General features: G+C 46.5%; 1 protein-coding gene across 1 annotated transcript; it reads right to left on the minus strand.

Annotated features, from left to right (window-relative positions):
- Positions 1-4,586: 4,586 nt before the first annotated feature.
- Positions 4,587-19,934, minus strand: LOC128328005 (C-type lectin domain family 4 member F-like). The gene is made up of 7 exons (XM_053257502.1): positions 19,814-19,934; positions 15,409-15,516; positions 10,254-10,361; positions 9,490-9,582; positions 7,771-7,922; positions 6,653-6,765; positions 4,587-5,036 (listed from the first exon to the last, which is right to left on the minus strand). Exons 1-7 carry the CDS (start codon positions 19,860-19,862, stop codon positions 4,877-4,879), a joined length of 783 nt encoding a protein of 260 aa, XP_053113477.1. The 5' UTR covers positions 19,863-19,934; the 3' UTR covers positions 4,587-4,876.
- Positions 19,935-21,015: the final 1,081 nt, after the last annotated feature.

The following is a 21,015-nucleotide window of genomic DNA, read 5'->3' on the forward strand; positions in this document are numbered from 1 at the left end:
CCATCAGCCGGAGGTCATAGATGATGCTGGAGTTGGTTCCTAGTTCCTTACTTGCCATAAAGCCAAAGCAGCCTGACTAAAGAACTAAGCTTTTATGCAATGCACCCCAAAATAAGGGTTGGTTGTTAGCACATGGCATATCCCCATCACCAGAAGACCACAAGATGCACAAGGCAAGGGCACAGCTATAATTGAACAATGCGGGGGTGGGTGGTACAAATGCCCCTGAGTTCTTGAGGGAAGAGAACCCAACAGCTGGGCAACAGTTTGCTCTTCACTCTCTCCCTTCTGTCTCCCCGACAGGCAAGATGCATTTTTCAGCCTCTTAAAACACAACTTTGAGGGTCGATTCTGAAATTACCACTGATTGGGTCCTAGAGGGATATACAAAAGGCACTTTTCTGGCATGCAGTCTGAAGGCTGAAATTATGCAAAGAGACTAAAAAATCATTTAAATACCACTTCCTCAGTCCGGGGGGAAATGTCGCCAACCCCTTAAACCCCTATTCAAAAAAGAAAAACTTAAAACTGCTCTAACTAAGCCATTTTCCAATGGATCTTTACCAAATTTGCAGGGGATATGTCTCCCCAACTCACTGGTAGGCTGGTAGCTCCTGATCGGAGGACTGCTCAGGACCTCAAGTGAGATGAGTCCTATCCAGGAGGGGAGCAGGGAGGAGTGTACGGCAGTGTCCCTCCTTCCCTCCCTCCCTCCTCTCATCCTCACTGCCAGGCCCGTGCTTAGGTTTAACCCACCCCTCCCTCAGACTGACTGCCAGGCTCAACAGCAAGGGAAATGTTGTCTCCTGTCACCTAGTGAATGTGTGCTGATGGCCAGGCAGATCGGACAAATGGTTCTGATTTTATAAGCAATAGAATGTTCATGGTGGAACGTTGAACACACTCTCCAGCTTAACTACACTGGCATGATTTCCATCTCCCAATGGAGGGAGGTATAAACCCCAGAGATCACTCTGAATCCCCTCTTCCCTTCAGCAGCCACAGGACTTTGGAATCAGGCTCACCTTGAGACTGCTTAGGTTTGCCCTCCAAAAACAAATCTGGGGAGGAAACAGAATTGGTCTCTGGACTCAATCAGTGAGATCAGTTCTAAAGTGAAGTGAAGAAGCAAGCCTGTCTCAGAAGCAAGACTGATTGTGCCCTTACTGCCTGCTTGGATCCACGCTCCGTTCTCGTAGACCTCCTCTTCTGCCATCTTCCTCCCTGTGGCAAGAACTTTGAACCTGATAATGGACAAACGTTGCTGGTTCTTGATCAGCAGCCCCTTCACCACAGGCCTCTTCAATGTGGCAGAAAACAGAGGAGGAGATCTTTATAATACAGGTCTGCTGCGGAAGAGGACCTCAATATAACCAGAGTGTTGAAACTGTCAAAAGTGAGAAAGTTGTGGGTTTGTTGCTGAAGACTCTAACCAAGCACTTGAGTATCCTGCAGTACAAGTTCAGTTCTGGCTACTAAGGCACTCCCTGTCCACATATTTCTTACTAGAGAATGTTACTGCTTTTCTCCTGCTATGTTAAGGGGCTGAGATCATTAAGGCCTAGTCTTATATTGCGGTGATGTTGGCAGTGGAAAGAGAACACACTTCTCGATCACCATTGCAACTGCAGAGAGCCGTCCAGTGGGGCTTTCTCAGGTGGTGTGGGGCCTATCACATCTGGGCCCCTCCAGTCAATTGGCGGCCACCAGGAATTGGACAGAGGGAGTGTGTCCCTGTTGGTTCTGCTGGGCTTTACAGAGGCTTTTGATACCGCTGACCCTGGTATCTTTCTGGAATGCCTTGCCAAAGTGGGACCCAAAGGCAGTGTGTGTGTGTGTTGCATGCTTCTTCCTGCCGGGTTGCTTCCTGGAGCTGGGGGACTCCTGCTTGGCACCATGGCCAGTGACCCAGAGGTGCACCTAGGTCATTTTGGAGCCTGGACCTAAAGGCCATTGAAGCCCCACCCACCTGGCTGGAGCCCCCCCCCCCACAACTGGAGCCCCCCCCCCACCGCTGCAAGTTAAGCATCATCACCTAAAGGCCTTTAACATATTCCCATCCCACATATTTCTTTCCCCACTCCTAGGGTTGCCATATTCAAGCAAGCTTCCCAAATCAGGGTGGCCTAATTTGCACATTTTGCATATTATGCAAATTATGTGGCAGCTAATTTGCATTTTATTTATTTATTTATTTGGCAGATTTTTATACTTTCCCCTCCTTTTCTGCCTTCCCATGTGATCAGATCCAGAGTAAAATTCGGACAATCGGGGCAGTGCATTTGAAATCTGTGTAAATCTGGGTGGAATTTAGCAGCTGGGAGGAGGAGCCAAAATCCGAGGGCTACCCTAAATTCAGGGGAACATGGAAACCCTTCCCACTCCCCCCCCCCCGCTCTGTCTCTAAAGCACCCGGCACAGATCACAGTCACACTTGGATGCCCAGCACAATGCGGGCCAGCAGCGACCACACCATCCAGGACAGACTCAGGAGGATTTGGGGGCGCCCAGAGGGTGTGGAGGTCTTGGACCTCGGCTCCAAAGTCCAGGGGTAAGAGCACCACTGCACTCACCTATGGCACTCCTCAGGGTTCCAGCTTCTCCCCTCTGCTCTTTAACATCTGCATGGATCCGTAATGCCACATCAACACATGGCCGTGAAACCCTCCTGAAGGAGAGTGCCTCCTCCTGCCCTCACTCTAGGGATATATGGGTGGGTGGGTGGGGGGACTGTGGCCATCAGTGCCTGGGCCAGCTGGGCCCAGTGAACACCATTCCCCACTTCATTCATTCATTCGATTTCTATACCGCCCTTCCAAAAATGGCTCAGGGCGGTTTACACAGAGAAATAACAAATAAATAAGATGGCTCCCTGTCCCCAAAGGGCTCACAATCTAAAAAGAAACATGAGACACACACCAGAAACAGCCACTGGAGAGATGCTGTGCTGGGGGTGGAGAGGGCCAGTTACTCTTCCCCTGCTAAATAAAGAGAATCACCATGTTAAAAGGTGCCTCTTTGCCAAGTTAGCAGGTCTCTTTTTGTGCTCCCAACTCACCAAAATGTCACCCCCTCAAATTTAAATTTTGGTTTTCAGATTTGATCTAATTCTCAACTAATTTTAAAATGAGTTTTTAAGCTGCTTTGTATTACATTTTGTATTTTCTTTTCTTTTTTTGTCTGTTATGAGTTAATGTGTATGTTTTAATCCTTTGTTGTGAGCTGCTCTGTAGCGACCAATCTCCCCACCCTCTACGGAGTTAACAGGAAGTGAACCCTTGTCTTAACTGACAGGCTGATGAACTCCAGGGCTCAACCAATCAGTCTACCAGGTAGGTGGGACCAGAGAGCTGCAGGGGGAATTCTGGGAAGAAGAAAGGAAGTCTGTGCTGGGAACATGGAGGAGGACATGCAGCAATGGAGTTTGTTTATCTTTAACAAACTTTCTCAGTTTGTTGGGAAACAGGCAAATGTATTCAGCTGCCTGGCAGTCTGTCCGTCTAGCCCAGCATTGCCTACACTGGCTGGCAGCAGCAGCTCTCCAAGGTTTCAGAAAGAGAAGGGTCTTGAGCTCAGCCCCTGCTAGCTGCCAGGGATGCTCTGTCACTGAGCTACGGCCCCTTCTCAAATCCTTACATTTGATATCAGGCAATCCTAAAGCCTCCTGGATGTTTTACACACAACAGATTTTACCGCATGTTTCCCGGGAGGCTTTACTGTGAACTTAAAGCTGTTTCAAAACCCCGCTGAAAATAGTGGAGTTTTTTACTCCAGAGATAAATCGGACTACACTCGGGTGCAGTGGAAAACCCGAATTGCACGTGTGGACTGCTCCCCGATAACTTGCAGGAACTTCGAGGAAAATCTGGCCGCTATGTGTACTTGCACCCTCCATGAAGAAACCTTCTCTGAAAAGAAGAGCCTGCTTTCTTTAACCAAATAACGGTTGATGATCCAGCAGGAGTTGCACTGACTAACGAACACAGGCAATTCCAAGATATATAATTTCTCCCCCACCCCACTCCCGCCGCAAATTGGAGAGGGAGAAAGAACCGCCTCCTGCTTTGGCCTTAATTTCACACAGCTTCTAGTTCCATCAGGAATCCAAGAAAGCCCTAATCCGTTCTGGTTCGATGAGCGTCTGGATCCTAGGTGTTGTTTTCATCTGCTGAAGTGCAAAAGGTAATTTACATTTCTGGGAAGTTAAACTATATTCTGGTTTGATTCCACAGGGCGGGGGGACTCCCTGCCTTCTCCCTCTTAACCCCAGCCTTTACTTTCAGACATGGGCCCACTGCTTGCATTATAGGGGAAAAGGTTTGGGGGCCCTCACTGAAATCCACAAGTTGCACCCTCTGACTCCCCCCAGTTTTAGCCAAATCATGACCCCGGATTCTTTTATTAAACGTAATAGCTGAAGAGGCAGCACAACGGATCAGGGGCCCAAGCCCCCTCTGGCCTCCCCGATAATCTGAGCACTGCATGAGCCTTATAGGGGGCTGGAAGGTGGTCAGTGTAAGAATGATACTTTATAAAATGATCCCAAAACGACAAAATGAATCAGCCACACGTCCGAACCAGATAAATGGGTGGGAAGGGTGTTTAAAGTCAGCATTGCCAAACATATCCAAGAACAAGCCTAGCTGGGAAGAATCAGGATGGCTTCTCTAAAAGAAAGTGTTGCCTCACCAGGGCCTTATAGAGAGTCAATACACTTGTAGATTGGTGTGGGTAAATCTGGCGCATATATACTTGGACATTCAAAAAGCATTTGACAAAGTCCTTCAGTCAAGACTTGGGAGAAAATTTAGCAGTCATGGAGTTGGATCTCTTATAGGTTGCAAAGATGTGCGTGAGTCCAGAGGCACTAGACTGCCTACGTTGGAGGCAGAATGCCGGACCGAATAGCCTTCTTACAGAACCATTTATAATGATAGGAGCAACTGACATCATTCCAGTGTGTTGTGACAAGAACACAATTTTCTTGATAGCCTGGTGCTCCGTGCCAGTTATCCGGTTGTCCTGATGCCCAGAAACTGGAGAGAAAAGCATGATTGTTTAGATCCAATATGTAGATAATATCAACAAAACAAGTTCTCAAAGTGATTACATAGCAAAAGAACTGAAGAGAAGGGGCTTGCAATCTAAACCATTTTTAAATGGAAAAAGGCAAGGGAAACACCAGCACACACAGCCAGTGGAAAAGACGCTGTGTTGGGATGTACAGGAGCTCTTTCAGATGGCAACCTTACTTTGGGAGGATGGGTGTGTGTTCACATACTGGTCAGATTTACCCCGAAGTCCGTGTGATATTTCAGAGACCACTTCACACACAATTTGGGTCCCGTCCCCCCCGTACTGGAACCTAGCCTGATTTATGTCTGTGGTAAAAAAAACTTCTTTTTGAGTTGGAGTATCTGTTATGCCCTGAATTCGCAGTAAAGCCTTGTGGTCAACTTGCAGTAAAGCCTGCTGTCTGAAAAGCCTCCAGGGATAATTGCTCTCTCCCTGCCAAATATAAAGAGGACCACCAGTTAAAGGTTGGTGCCCCTTTGCCCAGTGAGGGAAACTCACACTGTGGAGGAACCAAAACACCTTTTGCCTTCAGGAGTCATGCTGCAGATCTCTGGGGTAAATGTCTGGGATCTCCACCCCTGTTTCCATCAGGGCTTGCTTATGGGAGGTAGGGAATGTCAAGAGGGCAATTAATCCAGCCCCTGACTGGATCAGGACTGGGTGTCCACTCCAAGCTCCACTTAGAAACCTGCCTGTGCTTCTAGCTGTCCAAGCAACCATGTGATGCAAGCAGACAGCAGCTTGACATTTGTGCCCTGAGAGCACAGAAACATAAAAATAACCAAAAACGCTGTTCCCCTCTGCAGCTGCCAGCAGAACAAAATAGCTTGAGGGTTCTCAAGTGAGTGAGCCAAGCCATATAACCAGGCCATATGGCCCCTCTCCACCCCCAGCACAGTCTCTCCAGTGACTGTGGCTGGTGTCTATCTTATGTTTCTTTTTAGAATGTGAGCCCTTTGGGGACAGGGAGCCATCTTATTTATTTATTATTTCTCTGTGTAAACCGCCCTGAGCCATTTTTGGAAGGGCGGTATAGAAATCGAATAAAATAAATACATAAATAAATAAATAAATAAATAAATAAATAAATAAAACAACCAGGGTCATCTTTTTAAGGGTGGGGCGTTCCTTCCGAACTCCACATTTGCCAGTATTCATTTGACTAGTAAAATTCATTCATTGAGAAGCTATCACGTGTCTAAACCTATATCGGTTTCATACTGGGATCCTTCCATTCAGTAATTTATTCTGCCTTCAGCTCAGATTTTGACAGGAGATTTTATGGGCATCTACATCATGTTTAAACATAATGTCTCAGTACCATCTGCTGAAAATCTGCAAAAAAACAACCCTATCTTTTTCAAGGTAGAATAAAAGTAGAATTGAAAAGAAATGGATCTGCAAAGATGGTCAGCAAATGGCCAGCAGATGGCACTAAGAAATCACACAGTATGTTAAAACTTCGTGTAGATGTCCTGTAAAATCTCTGGACCAACTCCGTCAGGCTGTTGCCACTTGAACAACACCCCCCTCCCCCCCCCCACAAAAAACATCCTGACTTCCAAGCTTTGCCTACCTAACTTTGGTGTCATATTTTGTGCCATCTACCCAGGTCCAGTTGCCTTCTTGCTGTTGGTCAGTGAGTCCAATCCAAAAGGGAGATTTTTGAGCCTCTCTGGAGAGATATTCCTAAAATAAAATAAAATAAAAATCAAGCCACTTGGGAACTGCTGCATTTTATCCTATGTACACACGGAAGACCAAACTAATCCCAGTGGTGATTGGCACCCGAGGTGCAATTCCAAAACAACTTGAAGAGCACCTCAACACCATAGGGGCCACAGAAATCACCATCAGCAAATTACAAAAAGCAACTTTACTGGGAACAGCCTATATTCTGCGACGATATCTATAACAATTGACAATAAAATTCTGGCATCCCAGGTCCTTGGGAAGGACTCGATGTCTGGATAAAACAATCCAATCAATAACACCTGTCTGACTGTGTAAACAAGAAATAATAATGAAAAAGTTGGGCTAGATGGTGCTGCCCTGCCAGATTGGGCCCGATCCGGGTGGTTATCATGTGGGCCTGATCCTGGAGGTTCTTCCCAGGCCTGGGTTAGGGTGCATGTGAGAACAGGCTCTCTTGACTGCCAGCTGACCAGAAAAAGATTGGCCTGGTCTGCTCTTCTGCCTTTATCAGCAGCTCTATGTGCAAAACATCATATGGGTGCTTTCCAGACTAGACCCTACAATGGGTGCTTTCCAGACTAGACCCTACAACAAGAATGTGTCTTGGAAGTGTTCTTCCACACTTCCTGCGTCCTGACACCGCAGTCCCTATGTGGACAGCAGGGTGCCATTCACATTTCCAATGCCTTGTTGCGAATTTAATAGCTGCAATGTAGAGCAAGGATATTGTACATCCGGCGTGAAAAAGTTGATGGTTATTTGGGTCGTTAATTGCTGCGAGAGTGCTCCCCCTGCTGTTTCCGTCCCGAATTAGACTTGCCCGAACAGAGGGATTTTGCTGCTGTTCCAGCAGCTTGGCTGGCAAGCGCCATGGTGAAGCATTTTGTGGCATGGAGAGATATAGCATGATGTCCTGACTTGGGCAGGGGGTGGGATGTCTCTGACGAGTCTATTCGGAAGCCTGCAGCTCCATTAGGATTTGGGAAGGTGGATGCTCACCATCTCTTGCCGTGAGGTGACAGAAGTCAGGTGTGCCCCGTGTGATGCGCAGGTCTGTTCCGCCTCCTGCCACGATTTTGCCTCCTTGTAAAAGAAGTAGAAACTCCCGTTGTGAAACATCCAGCCGCTGGAGACCAATCCCACAACATCACCTTTGGGAGCAAAGAGCGAGGTCAGCTTCACACAAAGGCATTAGGGGCTTTGTAATTCGGGGGCGGGGGGAGACAACAAAGTGGGGCAAGTTGAACATTAAGCATAGTGCAGATAGAAGGTAGATAGGAAGAATGTTTCTGTAGTGACAGTCAGGAGGACTGAGGGCTCATTGGGAGCAAGTGCTGGGAGGTAGGGGGAGGATGCCTGGGAAAATCAAAACAGAAGGACCAATCCAGAGGAGTGGGCGGGGTCCACACTCAGAGCCACCAGCAGCAGAAGAGAAAGCTTTGTTCTGTCCCAGGAATGCTCTGAGGAACAGGGCCGTCCTTAGAGAGCCCTTGCGGGGTGTGGGGCCCAGAGCAAATCAGCCGGTGGGGGGCCCCCTTTCAGTTAATGCTAATGGGGGTTAAAAGAGGTCACCCTGCTTGCCGTGCCCTAAGGACAGCCCTGCTGAGGAAGCAGCTGGCTGAGAAGCTGCTGGGGAACTGGCAGGCTAGAGACCACAGGAAGGCCCCTGCCAGTGAGGAGTAGAAGAACAGGGGCCAGTTCATCCTTGACTGTGTGGGATCCACAGGAGGCTGCCACCAGCCACTTTATTTTAATGTGGGACAAACCACTCTCTCCATATGAGATTCCTGGAGGTGGGGTAAAGTGGCAAAACCCTCCCTAGAAGGGGCCGAGCAGTCCTAGGCCTCCAGAGGCATGTGACTAAGGCCCATCCAAAATGAAGAGCAGCACACTTCACCAACAAGGGTTTATTATCAGATTAAAGGAAAAACAAGACTAGGCAATAAGAACAATGGTCTCTTCATAAAGCAGATTGTAAGAGTGACAGAGAGATGTTTTCACTAACCAGGCAACAGATTCAAGCAATACAATAAAGGAAAACTACTTCCCTCACATGTCTAACTGAACTGGTCTCTATCTTATTACTCACAGGCAGGGGTCCTCCATCTGTCTCCAGCCTCCCAATTCCTCAGCAGCTTCTTAACCAGCTGCTTCTTCAGGGCATTTTTGGGACAGAACAAAGCTTTCTTTTCTTCTGCTGGTGGCTGTGAGTGTAGTGTACTTTCCACACAGTCCTCTGGGTTGGTACTTTTGTTTGGTTTGCACAGGATTTCCTTCTTTTTAGGAAAGGCCCCTTCTTCCAGCAGCTGCTCTCAGTGAGGCCTAGTCCTCCCTCAAAGCCTTACTAACACTACAAACGTCTCCTAGGTAGGGTTGCCAATTCACCAGGAAAAACTGTCCTGCTCTGCTTCTATGGCTTTAGCAGGAACTCAACTTTGTAGAAACTGGCACATGAGGGGTGGTGTTTTGTTTTGTTTTTTAAAAAAATAAAATATATAATGGTGTGGAGGTAAATGTTATCACCTGCTAATGTCTGCAGATTGCATTGCTGCTAAAGGCACAGGAGCAGGGAACATTAGATAAGTTGGCAACCCTCCAGGACCGAATGGATGGAGCTTGACTGGGAACTGCCAAAAGGCTGTTCTGACCTCCTTGGAGAAAGGGTGGCATAGAAACTGGCCAAGTCACTCTGTTTGCCCAGATGGTCTCCTTACTCACTGTACTGAGCTTGGGCATCCTCCAAATGGGCCTGGATCTCAGAGAAAACCTCATGGATGTTCTCCAGCAGCTGGACATTGGAAGGTGCAGAGCCTGGTGGAATTCAAGAAATCAAGTTTTGGTGTGGGTGGAATGGCAGACCAGAAACAAGGTAGCATTTACTGCCTGAGATTCAATGATTCAAGCTATATATATATAGGACCTCTAGGAGGATAAATAATGGGTGTTATTTATCTGAGAAAATAAAAGAGCAGTGTCAGCACATCTGGCTTTGGCAAGTTATTCTGACCCAAGCTCAGGCCTCTCTGAGTGTCATAAGAGTAGCTCCGTAATGGGTCTGCTGACAGGGCCACACAATGCACTGTGCACATTTGATGTGCCACAGGCATGGTAACTAGCAGAAATAATCAGTCAATCAATCTTTAAATGTCACAGTCCAAGACCAGTGATGACAACAATACATCACCCCAGCACTACGAAAGAAACAGTCTGTATAGCTCCTATACACTTAAATGGAAGGTTTCCTCTCATAATACATGCTGTAGTGCAGAATCCTGCCATTTTGATAGTAATTTCAGCATTGGAGTCAGTAAGGAGGAGGGATGCGTAAAAATCATTAGTCCTAACTGGGAAGCAGAAATAATCTGAAAGGAAGGAAGCCAAGCCATCTAACAAGGCGGATCTCCCCTTGCCACACACATCCTGAAACATTTCCCAGCAGCCTTTGCTCCAAGACATGAGCAAAACCAAGGGCTGCAACTTACTCTCCGATTTGGTTGCTGATGCATAAGAGACATTGCTGCGCTGCAGGGTGGTCCTGATCTTTCCGACCACTCCTTCTAGTTCTTGGAGCTTCCTCTCTTTCTGGAAATCTAGAGGAGACACAGCTGTCAGATGAACCGCCAAAGAAAAACACTGGAGAGGCTGAGAAGACTGGCCTGCCCCACGGTGGCACCCAAGGAAGGACTCTAGAGTTCTGATGCTGCCGTGTGCCCAGGAGTGGCTCGTCCTAACAAGCCGGTGGGGAGGTGGTGGTGGCTTCAGAGGAGGCACAGCTGATTCAGCTTTACAGAGCTCCATTTGCTCCTCTCTCTCTCTCTCTCTCTCTCTCTCTCTCTCTCTCTCTCATCCCATCCACCCTAGAGCCACACTGCATGCAGGCTGGCTGTTCATCAGGTAGAGCTGCACCTAGAGCTCCAGGAAGCAGAGGCGGCTGTGCCTCCCAAGGCACACCTTTGTCTGGGTACTCTAAAGATTTGCTAGTGCAGGTGGGGGTGATGCTGGCAGCTGAGAATAAGCGGGAGAGCAGAGCCCCGCCCCACCTTCTGTAGAAGCAGCTGTCAGCACATCAACACCCCCCCCCCGATCGTATACTTTTTGTAACCGAAAGAAAGATAACAGGAGAACTGCGGTTCGAGCACTTTTTGGAAAATTTGAATAGGAACTTTAAAGAAAAAGGAGAGCAGGTCCTTACCTGCTCTCCGCCACCCCATACAGCTTCCTGCTGGGGGAGGGGGACACGCCTCACAATAACCCCTGGCGCAGTGCCAGCATGCACATGCCGTCCGTGCATGCGTGGGTGCTATTTGCATGTTCAGCAACATCACGCTGACCATGCAAATGGTGCCTGCAGATGTGCGGACGCCATGTGCATGCTGGCGCCACGCCAGGGGTTATTGGGAGGTGTTCCTCCCTAGCAGGGAGCTGAATGGGGTGGCAGAGAGCAGTAAGGACCTGGGTGCTTTCCAGGCAAAATGCCTCCGTTCAAGCAAGTCACATTTGAAACGTAAACAGCAGGGGAAGCAGTCTCGCAGCAACTAACAACCCGAAAAAATAGCAACTTCCTTATGCCAGATATACGATGTCCTAGCTCTATATCACAGTGATTAAATTCGAAACAAGGCATTGGAAATGTGAACAGTACCCTGCTGTCTGCATAGGGACTGCGGTGTCACAAAGCAGGAAGTATGGAAGCACGCTTCCAAGATCTGACGTGACCCCATTGCAGGGTCTAATCTGGAAAGCACCCTGCTCTCCTTGTTCTTAAAGTTCCCATTCAAATTTCCCCAAAAGTGCTCGAACCAACCGCGGTTCATGGACATCCCTACTTGGCAACAAGTAGTGCACAGAAAAGCCATGATCAGCTACCCCAGGGGAGCTTCCAGGCATGTGGTAGATAACCAAGAAGGGTCAGTCTGTCGTAAAATTTAAACCTGGAATTCAAAACGTGGTCGATGTCGTCTATCACTCCTTGCCAAAAGGAAGCCATTACATTGCACTTCCACATGATATGAATTAGGGAGCGAGCATAAGGGAGAAGCAGTGATATGATGTTTACGGAATAATTGTCCAGGTGTGTCCAATAGGGATGGAATATCAATTTTTGCTGAATAGGCCTGAATTTAAGATCTAGGGTAGAAGATTCTATGCCTGCTAGAGCATTGGCTGGAAGGATCTGGGTTTCCAATGCCTCATTCCACTTAGCAAGCAGGAGTGAGTGATCAGTCCTTTTTATTGTGGGACATGTATAAGGACCTGTTGGGTTTAGGCAGATCAGCAATACAAATGATATGTTCTAGAACTCCAGGTCCTTCAGAAGCACCTAGAGCAGAGAGCCCAAATCTGGAAGTTATCTCATATTTCTGTTACAGGTGCTGCCACTGAGCTGTCTGGGGCAGATCTTTTGAACACAACTGTTCAAAAGGCAGGAAATTGTGACTGCTGTCTAAAATTTCATCAAGAGTGAAAAGATTCTGGCCCAGTTATTCCACATAAACATATTACCAAAGGGGTCTTTTTGCTATGGGTGTAAGGATCAGAGCCATGGTGACAGCAAATAGCACTCCATGCGTTTTTCAAAACCTTGATGGTAGAGGGACCTCCAGTCTGTGGAAATTTAGAGCCCAACATAGGCCAATAGTATGATAGAGGTTTTACAAAAGAAAGCTCAGGAGTGGACCATGATCGTGTTTTAATTTAAAGACCTGACTAAGCAAGTATGTTCTATGATATTGTAGGATGTCTGGAAAATTAGCTCCCCCCTCTAGGACTGGTAATTGCAATTTATGGAAGGAAAATCTGGGATTGTCTTTATGCCAGATAAACTGGCGGAAACGTTTGAGAAAGTGGCTAAAGGAACTTTTAGGAATGTATAAGGGGAGACCCCCTTAACACATAGATCCAATGGGGAAGGAGATTCATTTTAACTATGTTTATTTTACCTAAAATGCTGCTAGGTAAGACGATCCCATCTATCAATATCAAGTTTCATTTGAGAAAAGATGAAATTAAGATTTTTCTGAATTAAGGAGGAGATATTACAAATGACAATAATTAGTATTTAATTTCTGATTGGCAAATTTTGAATTTCCAGTTGTGAAACAAGGAGGGAGGGGAATGGATCCTTAGAGGCATCAGGACAGACTTGGACCCATTAATGTTGTAGCTGGAGAGTTGGCCAAACTTCTGAATTAAAGAAAGCAAAGCAGGGATATGAGAAACCCTTCTTTCCCGTCTTTGCTTTCTACTGCTCGGCAATCATTATATACTTACATGCACTGTTGAAGCAGAATTAAACACAAGTCAATAAATTCCATTGTCTAGTCAATTCATTAGTCCCATAATACAGTGGTCCCTCGACTTACAAACTACTCGACATAAGTATTTTTCGAGTTACAAACGGCAGTTTTAGATCCGGTTTTAGATGCGGTTTTTTCGACTTACAAATTTTTAGATGGGGTTTCCTCGACTTACGAATTTTACATGCGGTTTCCTTGACTTACGAATTTTACATGCGGTTTCCTTGACTTGCCTGCCTGTTTACTGCCTGTTTATTCTTGAAAAGAAATGTTCCTGTGCAGTTTGCAAGCCTTACTGGGGGTCTGGGTCTTTTTTCTAGGCTCCGGAACGCATTAATCCGTTCCCAATGCATTCCTATGGGAAACCGCTTTTCGACTTATGAACTTTTCGACTTACAAATGTGCATTCGGAACGGATTAATTTCGTAAGTAGAGGGACCACTGTATATGTTGGAGATGGAGTTCCAGTGCATTGACCTTTTGCACCAATTATCTGAATGACCACTAGGGGCCTTGGGTGTCGAGACAGTGAGGAAGGGTCTCCCTATCTGTCCCTCCTCTATGACCCCTGATCAGACTCTTCAGGGCAATTTCCAGATTAGATCCTGCAACGGGGTCATGGCATATCTCAGAAATGTGCTTCCACACTTCCTGCGTTGTGACACCGCAGTCCCTACACGGACAGCAGGGTGCCGTTCACATTCCCGATGCCTTGTTTCGGATTTAATCGCTGTGATACAGAGATAGGATGTCATATATCCAGCATAAAGAAGTTGCTGTTTTGGGGGGTTGTTAGTTTTTGTGAGACTGTTCCCCCTGCTGTTTATGTTTCAAATGTGACTTGCCTGAACGGAGACATTTTGCTGCTGTTGAGCAGCTAGTCTGGAAAGCACCCAGCACTGCCTGTGCTGAGTCACAATCCTTCTTTTTCTCTTAGAGAGCAGATGCAAACATCTCTCTCTCTCCTTAACTATTCATTATGCAGTCCTTTACATTAGATAGATAGATAGATAGATAGATAGATAGATAAGTTTATTTCAGTCACTGACCCGTAAATAAAAATGATAACAGCACATCTGCATGCATTTTACAAAAGTCCTTTAGATTAGTATTAGAACTTTCCTGTCCAAATGTAAAGTGAGGTAAAGTGTGCCGTCAAGTGGATTCTGACTCCTGGTGCCCACAGAGCCCTGTGGGGTTTTTTTGGTAGAACACAAGAGGGTTTTACCATCGCCTCCTCCCGCGCAGTATGAGCTGATGCCTTTCAGCATCTTCCTATATCGCTGCTGCCCGATATAGTACCAGCGGGGATTTGAACCGGCAATCTTCTGCTTGTTAGGGTTAGGGTTAACCCCTGCTAACTCGGCAAAGAGGCACCTTTTAAACATGGCGATTCTCTTTATTTAGCAGGGGGAGAGTAACTGGCCCTATCCACCCCCAGCACAGCATCCCTCCAGTGGCTGTTGCTGGTGTCTATCTTATGTTTCTTTTTAGATTGTGAGCCCTTTGGGGACAGGAGACCATCTTATTTATTTATTATTTCTCTGTGTAAACCGCTTTGGAAACTTTTGTTGAAAAACGGTATATAAATATTTGTTGTTGTTGTTAGTCAAGCATTTTCCCGCTGCACCACTTAAGGCCTTAACCAATAAATACTTAGTATTTACTTTTACAAGAATCTCCATGTGTCTTCTCTAAATAGCTGCAACAACTCAACCATCCTCTGCTCCCTTCTCTGTAACTGGAGTGTGTGCTCTCTTAGTGCTCTGCTGTTTACCTACTGGGGGTAAAATTAACAAACTCCAACAATATACTGTTAGTGTATAGTTATGAAGGTTGAAAGGAAGCAGTATTCATCTTCCTTTTTTAATTCCTTTTTCTCTTTTTCCTTTTTCTCAGCTATTTCTTTTAAAGAAACAGTCTGGTTCTTGTTAAACTCTGTATGCCCAAGCGCACCAATTTATTTACTTATTCTATGCACGACACACAGTGTGCCTGGGTGTGTATCAGAATAAACTATGCTGGAGGCATTTCAAGCAGCTTCTTGCTTGAATCCCACCCCCCCACCCCCCAGCTTTGAAAGTTGCTTGTTCTGAAAGTTCTTGCTCTGCTTGCAGTTGGTTTGGAAGGAACCCATTGTTAGCTTTTCTTGGAAACGTGAGGTTGTGGATCAGAAATTTTATTCTTGCTTTGCACATGCACAGAGGCACTGTTACTCACAGCGAGGGGAACTTGAAGAGGAGGATGAAAGCTCACAAACTCCACAGCTGCCCAGCGAAGGGATGGGATGGGATGGAAACCAATTCAGATTAATTAATCTTGTTTGTGCGGTGATACTTACACAGGACAGTCACTGCAGCAAGCGAGAGGACCAGCAGCAGGGCCAGGAGGAGAGCAAGGAGAGTGGCCATGAAGAGGGCTCTCTTGTGAGATGGGCAAGCGGCTGTTTCTGGAAACAGGGTGAGAAAACAGAAGAAAATTCTCGATGGCTGCCCCGGGATTGTGCAATGCGCTCTCTGCTGAGATACGATCCTCCCCATCTTTGACTATTTTTTAAAAACATCTGAAGACCCATCTCTTCACCCAAGCTTTTTCAGCTTTTTAAATTTATAGGTTTTAATTTTATGCTGTTTTAAATTGTTAAACTGTTTAAGCCTTTTATATTTGTTTTAATTGTTTTTATGTCATTGTTAACTGCCCAGAGATGAAAGTTTGGGCGGTATATAAGTTAAATGAATGAATGAATGAATGAATAAAATTGGGATTTTTTGGTTCTTGCAGAGCAAGGCAAAGCCATTAAAACCTTTCTTCCTCCTTCTGATGAGACTCTAGGGCAGGGGTAAGGTTCCCAACCTTGGCCCCCCCAAATACTGTTGGACTACAGCCCCGGGACAAGAAGTGAAGATGGGCCTCTGTCCACCTCTCCCCTCCCCCCCCCATGTCTTTCCTGCAGAAGAACTGTAAAGACATCATATCGATTTTTATTTTTTCCTTTATATCCTGCTTCTCCTCCAAGGAGCCCAGAGCAGTGTCCATGATTGTGTTTATGATGGGGACAATGGCCATTGTAGTCCAATGACATTTGGGGACTCCAGGTTGGGAACCCCTACCCCAGGCACACCTACAGTTTGAGAGAGGATGCTGAGAACCAGGGCTGTCCTTAGAGAGCCCTGGCAAGGTGCGGGGGCCCCTTCCAGTTAGTTCTATTGGAGGTTAAAAGAGCGGGCCCCGGGCTGGTTGCCCTGCTTGCCATGCCCTAAGGACAGCCCTGCTGAGGACCACTGAGTTGTGCCCCCAGGAAGAATTCTCCTTGGGAAGACAAATGGGTGGGTTTCGCAGACGTCTGAGTAGGGATGGCAGCCTTTGCCAGCCCTGCTCTCTTCTTTCTTTTCCAGTGTTTTGAGTCCTGGTCTGCAATTAGCTTGGAGCCCACTTTAATGATGGGGGTGGGGGTGGGGATGCGGCAAAGATGCCATCAGCACCCCAGACCCTGGAGAGGGCCATTCTCCCAGCCTTTCAGAGCTGGGTGCAGGAGAGAACTTGGGAGTCACGCAGGGCTGAGAAGAGTGGCACCTTGGGAAACTCCCACCTCTCCACTGGGGCTGGGGTAACTTGTCAGACCGCGTTTGCCCCCATGAACCTGCCAGGGCCCTCCGTTCAGCATCTCAGGGCTGGCTCATGGCCCCACCACTAACGGGGCGGGGACTAGAGACAGGGCCTTTTTGGCTACGGCCCCTCAGTTTTGGAAATGTTCTCCTGGAAGAGCTTCACCATGCGCCTTCTCTCAGGTGATTCTGAAAAACAACTAAAGGCACATCCTTTTCGAGAGGCGTTTAGATGTTGTATCTGCTGCTTTTATCTGGCAGGTTTCTTACTTTTTAGCTTCTACTTAAAACTTTTAATTTGAAACTTTAAAAATTTGTCACTTGTGGTTTTAGCCTGGACTTTTACATTTTATTCATTTTATTGATTTATTATTTTGTATATTGTATCTATTTTATTATTGTTGTGAGCCACCCCGAGCAGTACTGTTCTGGAAGGCTATAAATATTCTAAATAAAATAAATAAATAGTTATGTCCTCCATCCATGGCATCAGAGCACCTTGGGCCTGCATTGACGGGATCGCACCCTCCCTGTGGTGACTCAGCAAGGGCAGGAGGAAGGGTCCAGCCCTCCAACCACAAAAGGAGAGAAGTTGTGTATGCCTCTCCCCCCACGCTTGGCCCTTGTAGGAGCTCTACCAGGAAGCAAAGCCTCCGGACTTCCAGAATGCATCATGTGCATCTAGTCTGTTTATTTTGAAAACAGAAATCAAGAAAGGGGAAGGAGAGGGATGAGAAACCTCTCTCTTGCCCAAGCTGGCTTCTGTTGCATCAGACTCTTGAGCATGTCAACAATCGACCTGATTCTGACTCCACAATTCCTTCCGCTCCCATTCCTAAACGAAGACTGACTCAAGCCATCTTGCTGACAGGTACTGGAATTAAGTTAACCTTTTGGAGAGGACGTTTTCATTTCTTCTATAAAACCTCGCTTGATTGGATCACCTTTATCCTGCTCCATCTTGAGTTATACAGACACTTCCCGACTTAGAAATGCTGGACTTATAAACAAAGCTCCATTAACATATTACATTAGGGAAGTCCCCATATGCACATTCAAACAAGTTGTCCCTCTTGGGAAGTATATGTGTTCCAAGTTAGGAACATAGGAAGCTGCCATATACTGAGTCAGACTATTAATCCATCTAGCTCAGCATTGTCTTCACAGACTGGCAGCGGCATCTCCAAGGTTGCAGACAGGAGTCTCTCTCAGCCCTATCTTGGAGATGCTGCCAGGGAGGGAACTTGGAACCTTCTGCTCTTCCCAGAACGGCTCCATCCCCTGAGGGGAATATCTTGCAGTGCTCACAGTTCTAGTCTCCCATTCAATTGCAACCAGGGTGGACCCTGCTTAGCTAAGGGGACAAGTCATGCTTGCTACCACCACACTAGCTCTCCTCTCATGAATTACAAACATTGAAAATGAAACCTCCCTCTCCCCCGCCCTACCCAATGAACCATAATAAAAGGCAGCAATGTGTATGGCCTGTAGTGACTCCGATTTATGCTTAATTAATCTATGGAACCCTCTGCCATGGGATGTGGTGATGGCTACTAGCTTGGATGGCTTTGAAAGGGGCTTAGACAAATTCGTGGAGGACAGGCTGATCAATGGCTACTAGTCTTTAGCCAACCTTCAAGATGCCCCCAATACCAGTTGCAGGGGAGCAATAGCAAGAGGGAAGGCAAAGAGGGAAGGCATGCTGTCAGCTCTTGCCTGTGGGCTTCTCAGAGGCATCTGGTGGGCCACTGAGTGAAACAGGATGCTGGACTAGAAGGGTCTTGGGCCTGATCCAGCAGGGCTGTTTGTATGTTCTTAATAGAGGTGCACCTAGATAATCTTGGAGCCTGGACTTAAACGCCTTTGGAGCCAGCCCCCCCCCCCCGCCCCCCGCAAATTAAGCATCATCATGTGTTGGAGATGGAGTTCCAGTGCATCAACCTTTTGCACCAACTATCCTAATGAACACTAGGAGCATTGGGAGCTAGTGAGGGTCTCCTTACCTGTCCTGCTTGCCTTTGCTCTATGACCCCTGCCTTGACTCCTCAGGTAATTCCTGTAGGGAGTCAATCCTCCTTCCTTTCCTCTTGAGAGCAGATGGGAGCATCTCTCTCCCTCCCCTCCTATTCATTATGTAGCTCATAGTTAGGACAGGTCTTTCCTATCTCAAATTTACTTTACCTAATACATCCTATTTACTGTATACTGCACTACACTCTCCTTGCTTGTTCTTTGACTAACTGCAACAATAAGGCTTTGCACTACTTCCTAACTGGAGTGGGCAGCTTCCTCTTGGTGCTTGGCTAAACAATCACAAATTGCAACATCATGCTTGGCCAGGCAACCACAGCACCCAGGACAGACTAAAGAGGATTTGGGGGGCCCCAGGGGCTGTGGAGGCCCTAGACTTCGGCCCGAAAGTCCAGGAGTAACTAAGAACAGCCTTGCTGGATCAGGCCCAAGGAGGCCCATAAGGTCTAGCATCTTGTTTAACACAGTGGCCCACGAGAGATGCCTCTGAGAAGCCCACAGGCAGGAGTTGAGGGCATGACCTCTCTCCTGCTGTGACTCCCCTGCAACTGGTACTCAGAGGCATCTTGCTTTTGAGGCTGGAGGTGGCCTTTAGCCCTCCAACTAGTAGCCAATGATAGTCTTCTCCTCCATGAAGTTATCCAAACCCCTCTAAGGGTAAGAGCTAGGGTTGCCAACTGTCCTGCATTAAACAGGATGTCCCTCATTTCAGGGGTGAAATGTTGGTCCCTATAGGGACAGCATTTGTCCCGCATTTTGGTGGTGAGGCGAGCAGTGGCAGTGTAAAATACTTGCAGAGGGTGGCATTTTATTCCTTTTGTTATTTAATCTATCTTGAGAGGTTTTTGGCTAAAAAGTGGTATAACTTGAATATGTTCTAAAAATTATAACAATGCTGGCCTTATTCAGTAGCATATAATTCAATAACATATACATCATCATTGATACTCAGGCTCTTGATTACCACTGCATACACCTCCCTGCACCTTAAAGAACATTTGGGGAGAAACATGAATTTGTCTCTCAATTCAGTTCATGAGAAAATTGTCACAACATTCCAAGAATTAACTCAAGTGAAGACACAGGATAGGAATTCAGCGATGCTCATACCTTTAGTTTCAAACTTCAGTATATTCTTGTAGGAGTTCTGGCGGGCCATCCTTCTCTCTTTCCCAAAAAATTTGAGCGTTTGCAGTCCTCAAATGTTGTTGTTTCTTGACCAGGTGTTTCCTCAGCAGCGAGCTCTTAAAACTGATGGAAAATCCAAAGTACGTACAGTCATCTCTTATTTTTGTCACATCAGTCTTTTGAAAATGCAGAGGGTGAGAAAAGTGTGGTTTTTGTGGTTAAACACATCTTGCCCATATCCTGGTTCTGTGTTTTTATCCTGCCTTGCCACTGGAAGTCACACTCTACTGCTCTGTGACTCAGCTCTGGTTCTGACAATCTGTGCAGATTTCTTCCAATCCCGTCAAAAGTGTATGCTCCAAAGCATTATCACTGAATTTAGAAAAAGTTTGTTGAATGTAGAAAATCAGTTATTGGGATCTGCAGAAATAAAATCTGCATTTATTCAGCGTCTGAAAGAATTAGATGCTATCCAAAAAAATTAGATCGCTGACAGACTGAGTGAAATGGAGGCAGATGTAAAATATAAGTTTAAAGGCACAAGGGCTGTATGATAAGCTTGAACCATAAAAGGAGGAGCTATGCTTTTAAGATAAGGACACTGAAGGAGAAGGTGAAAGGATATAATCTTCTATTTACCTTGAGGACCTAGTTATGGGTCATTGTTATGGGCGATTTTGTGGGGCATCCTTATGACATTCTTAGTGATGGAGATGCAGCTCCTGATAGCATCGACTCTTACCACCAGCAATCCTATTAACCACTGATGGGTTTCCTAAATAAACAAATTGATTTGGAACTTTAACTCCATGTCTCCAAACAACATTAAAGAAATGATTGTGGTCGACAATGATTGTGGTCGAACAATGTGGAACATTAATTAGTAGTGTTCCCTTACCTGTGCACTTCTGCTGTGGCTGGGATAGATGAAGAAATCTCCCCCCCGAGCTCTCTAAAAGGGTTATGGGCCCAGTAAACCCAGAGAAAGCATACAAAAAGGCACAGTAAGTAAGTGGAAAGCCTGCTTGATTGGCAAGGAGTTCCAGAGAAATGGCAGGGAACCTTTGTGCCATCGAGACAGCAACACAGGGATAGGCAGCAATCCTGAGGCTGGATGGATTTAATTCTGAAACATGGTCATTCAGGATGGAGTCCTTTCTCATGGCTCAGGGACTGGAAAGCAT

The sequence above is a fragment of the Hemicordylus capensis genome, chromosome 5, assembly GCF_027244095.1.
Source record: "Hemicordylus capensis ecotype Gifberg chromosome 5, rHemCap1.1.pri, whole genome shotgun sequence".
NCBI classification, from domain to species: domain Eukaryota; kingdom Metazoa; phylum Chordata; class Lepidosauria; order Squamata; family Cordylidae; genus Hemicordylus; species Hemicordylus capensis.

What these genes read in the sequence shown, in the direction of transcription:
- LOC128328005 (XM_053257502.1), bottom strand. Translation starts at nt 19,862, where the DNA reads ATGGCCCGCCAGAACTCCTACAAGAATATACTGAAGTTTGAAACTAAA. An exon ending in TCACCTCACGGCAAGAGATG is followed by an intron (nt 6,766 to 7,770) that starts GTGAGCATCCAC and finishes ATTTTATTTTAG; the next exon opens with GAATATCTCTCCAGAGAGGC. An exon ending in AAATATGACACCAAAGTTAG is followed by an intron (nt 5,037 to 6,652) that starts GTAGGCAAAGCT and finishes TTTTCTCTCCAG; the next exon opens with TTTCTGGGCATCAGGACAAC.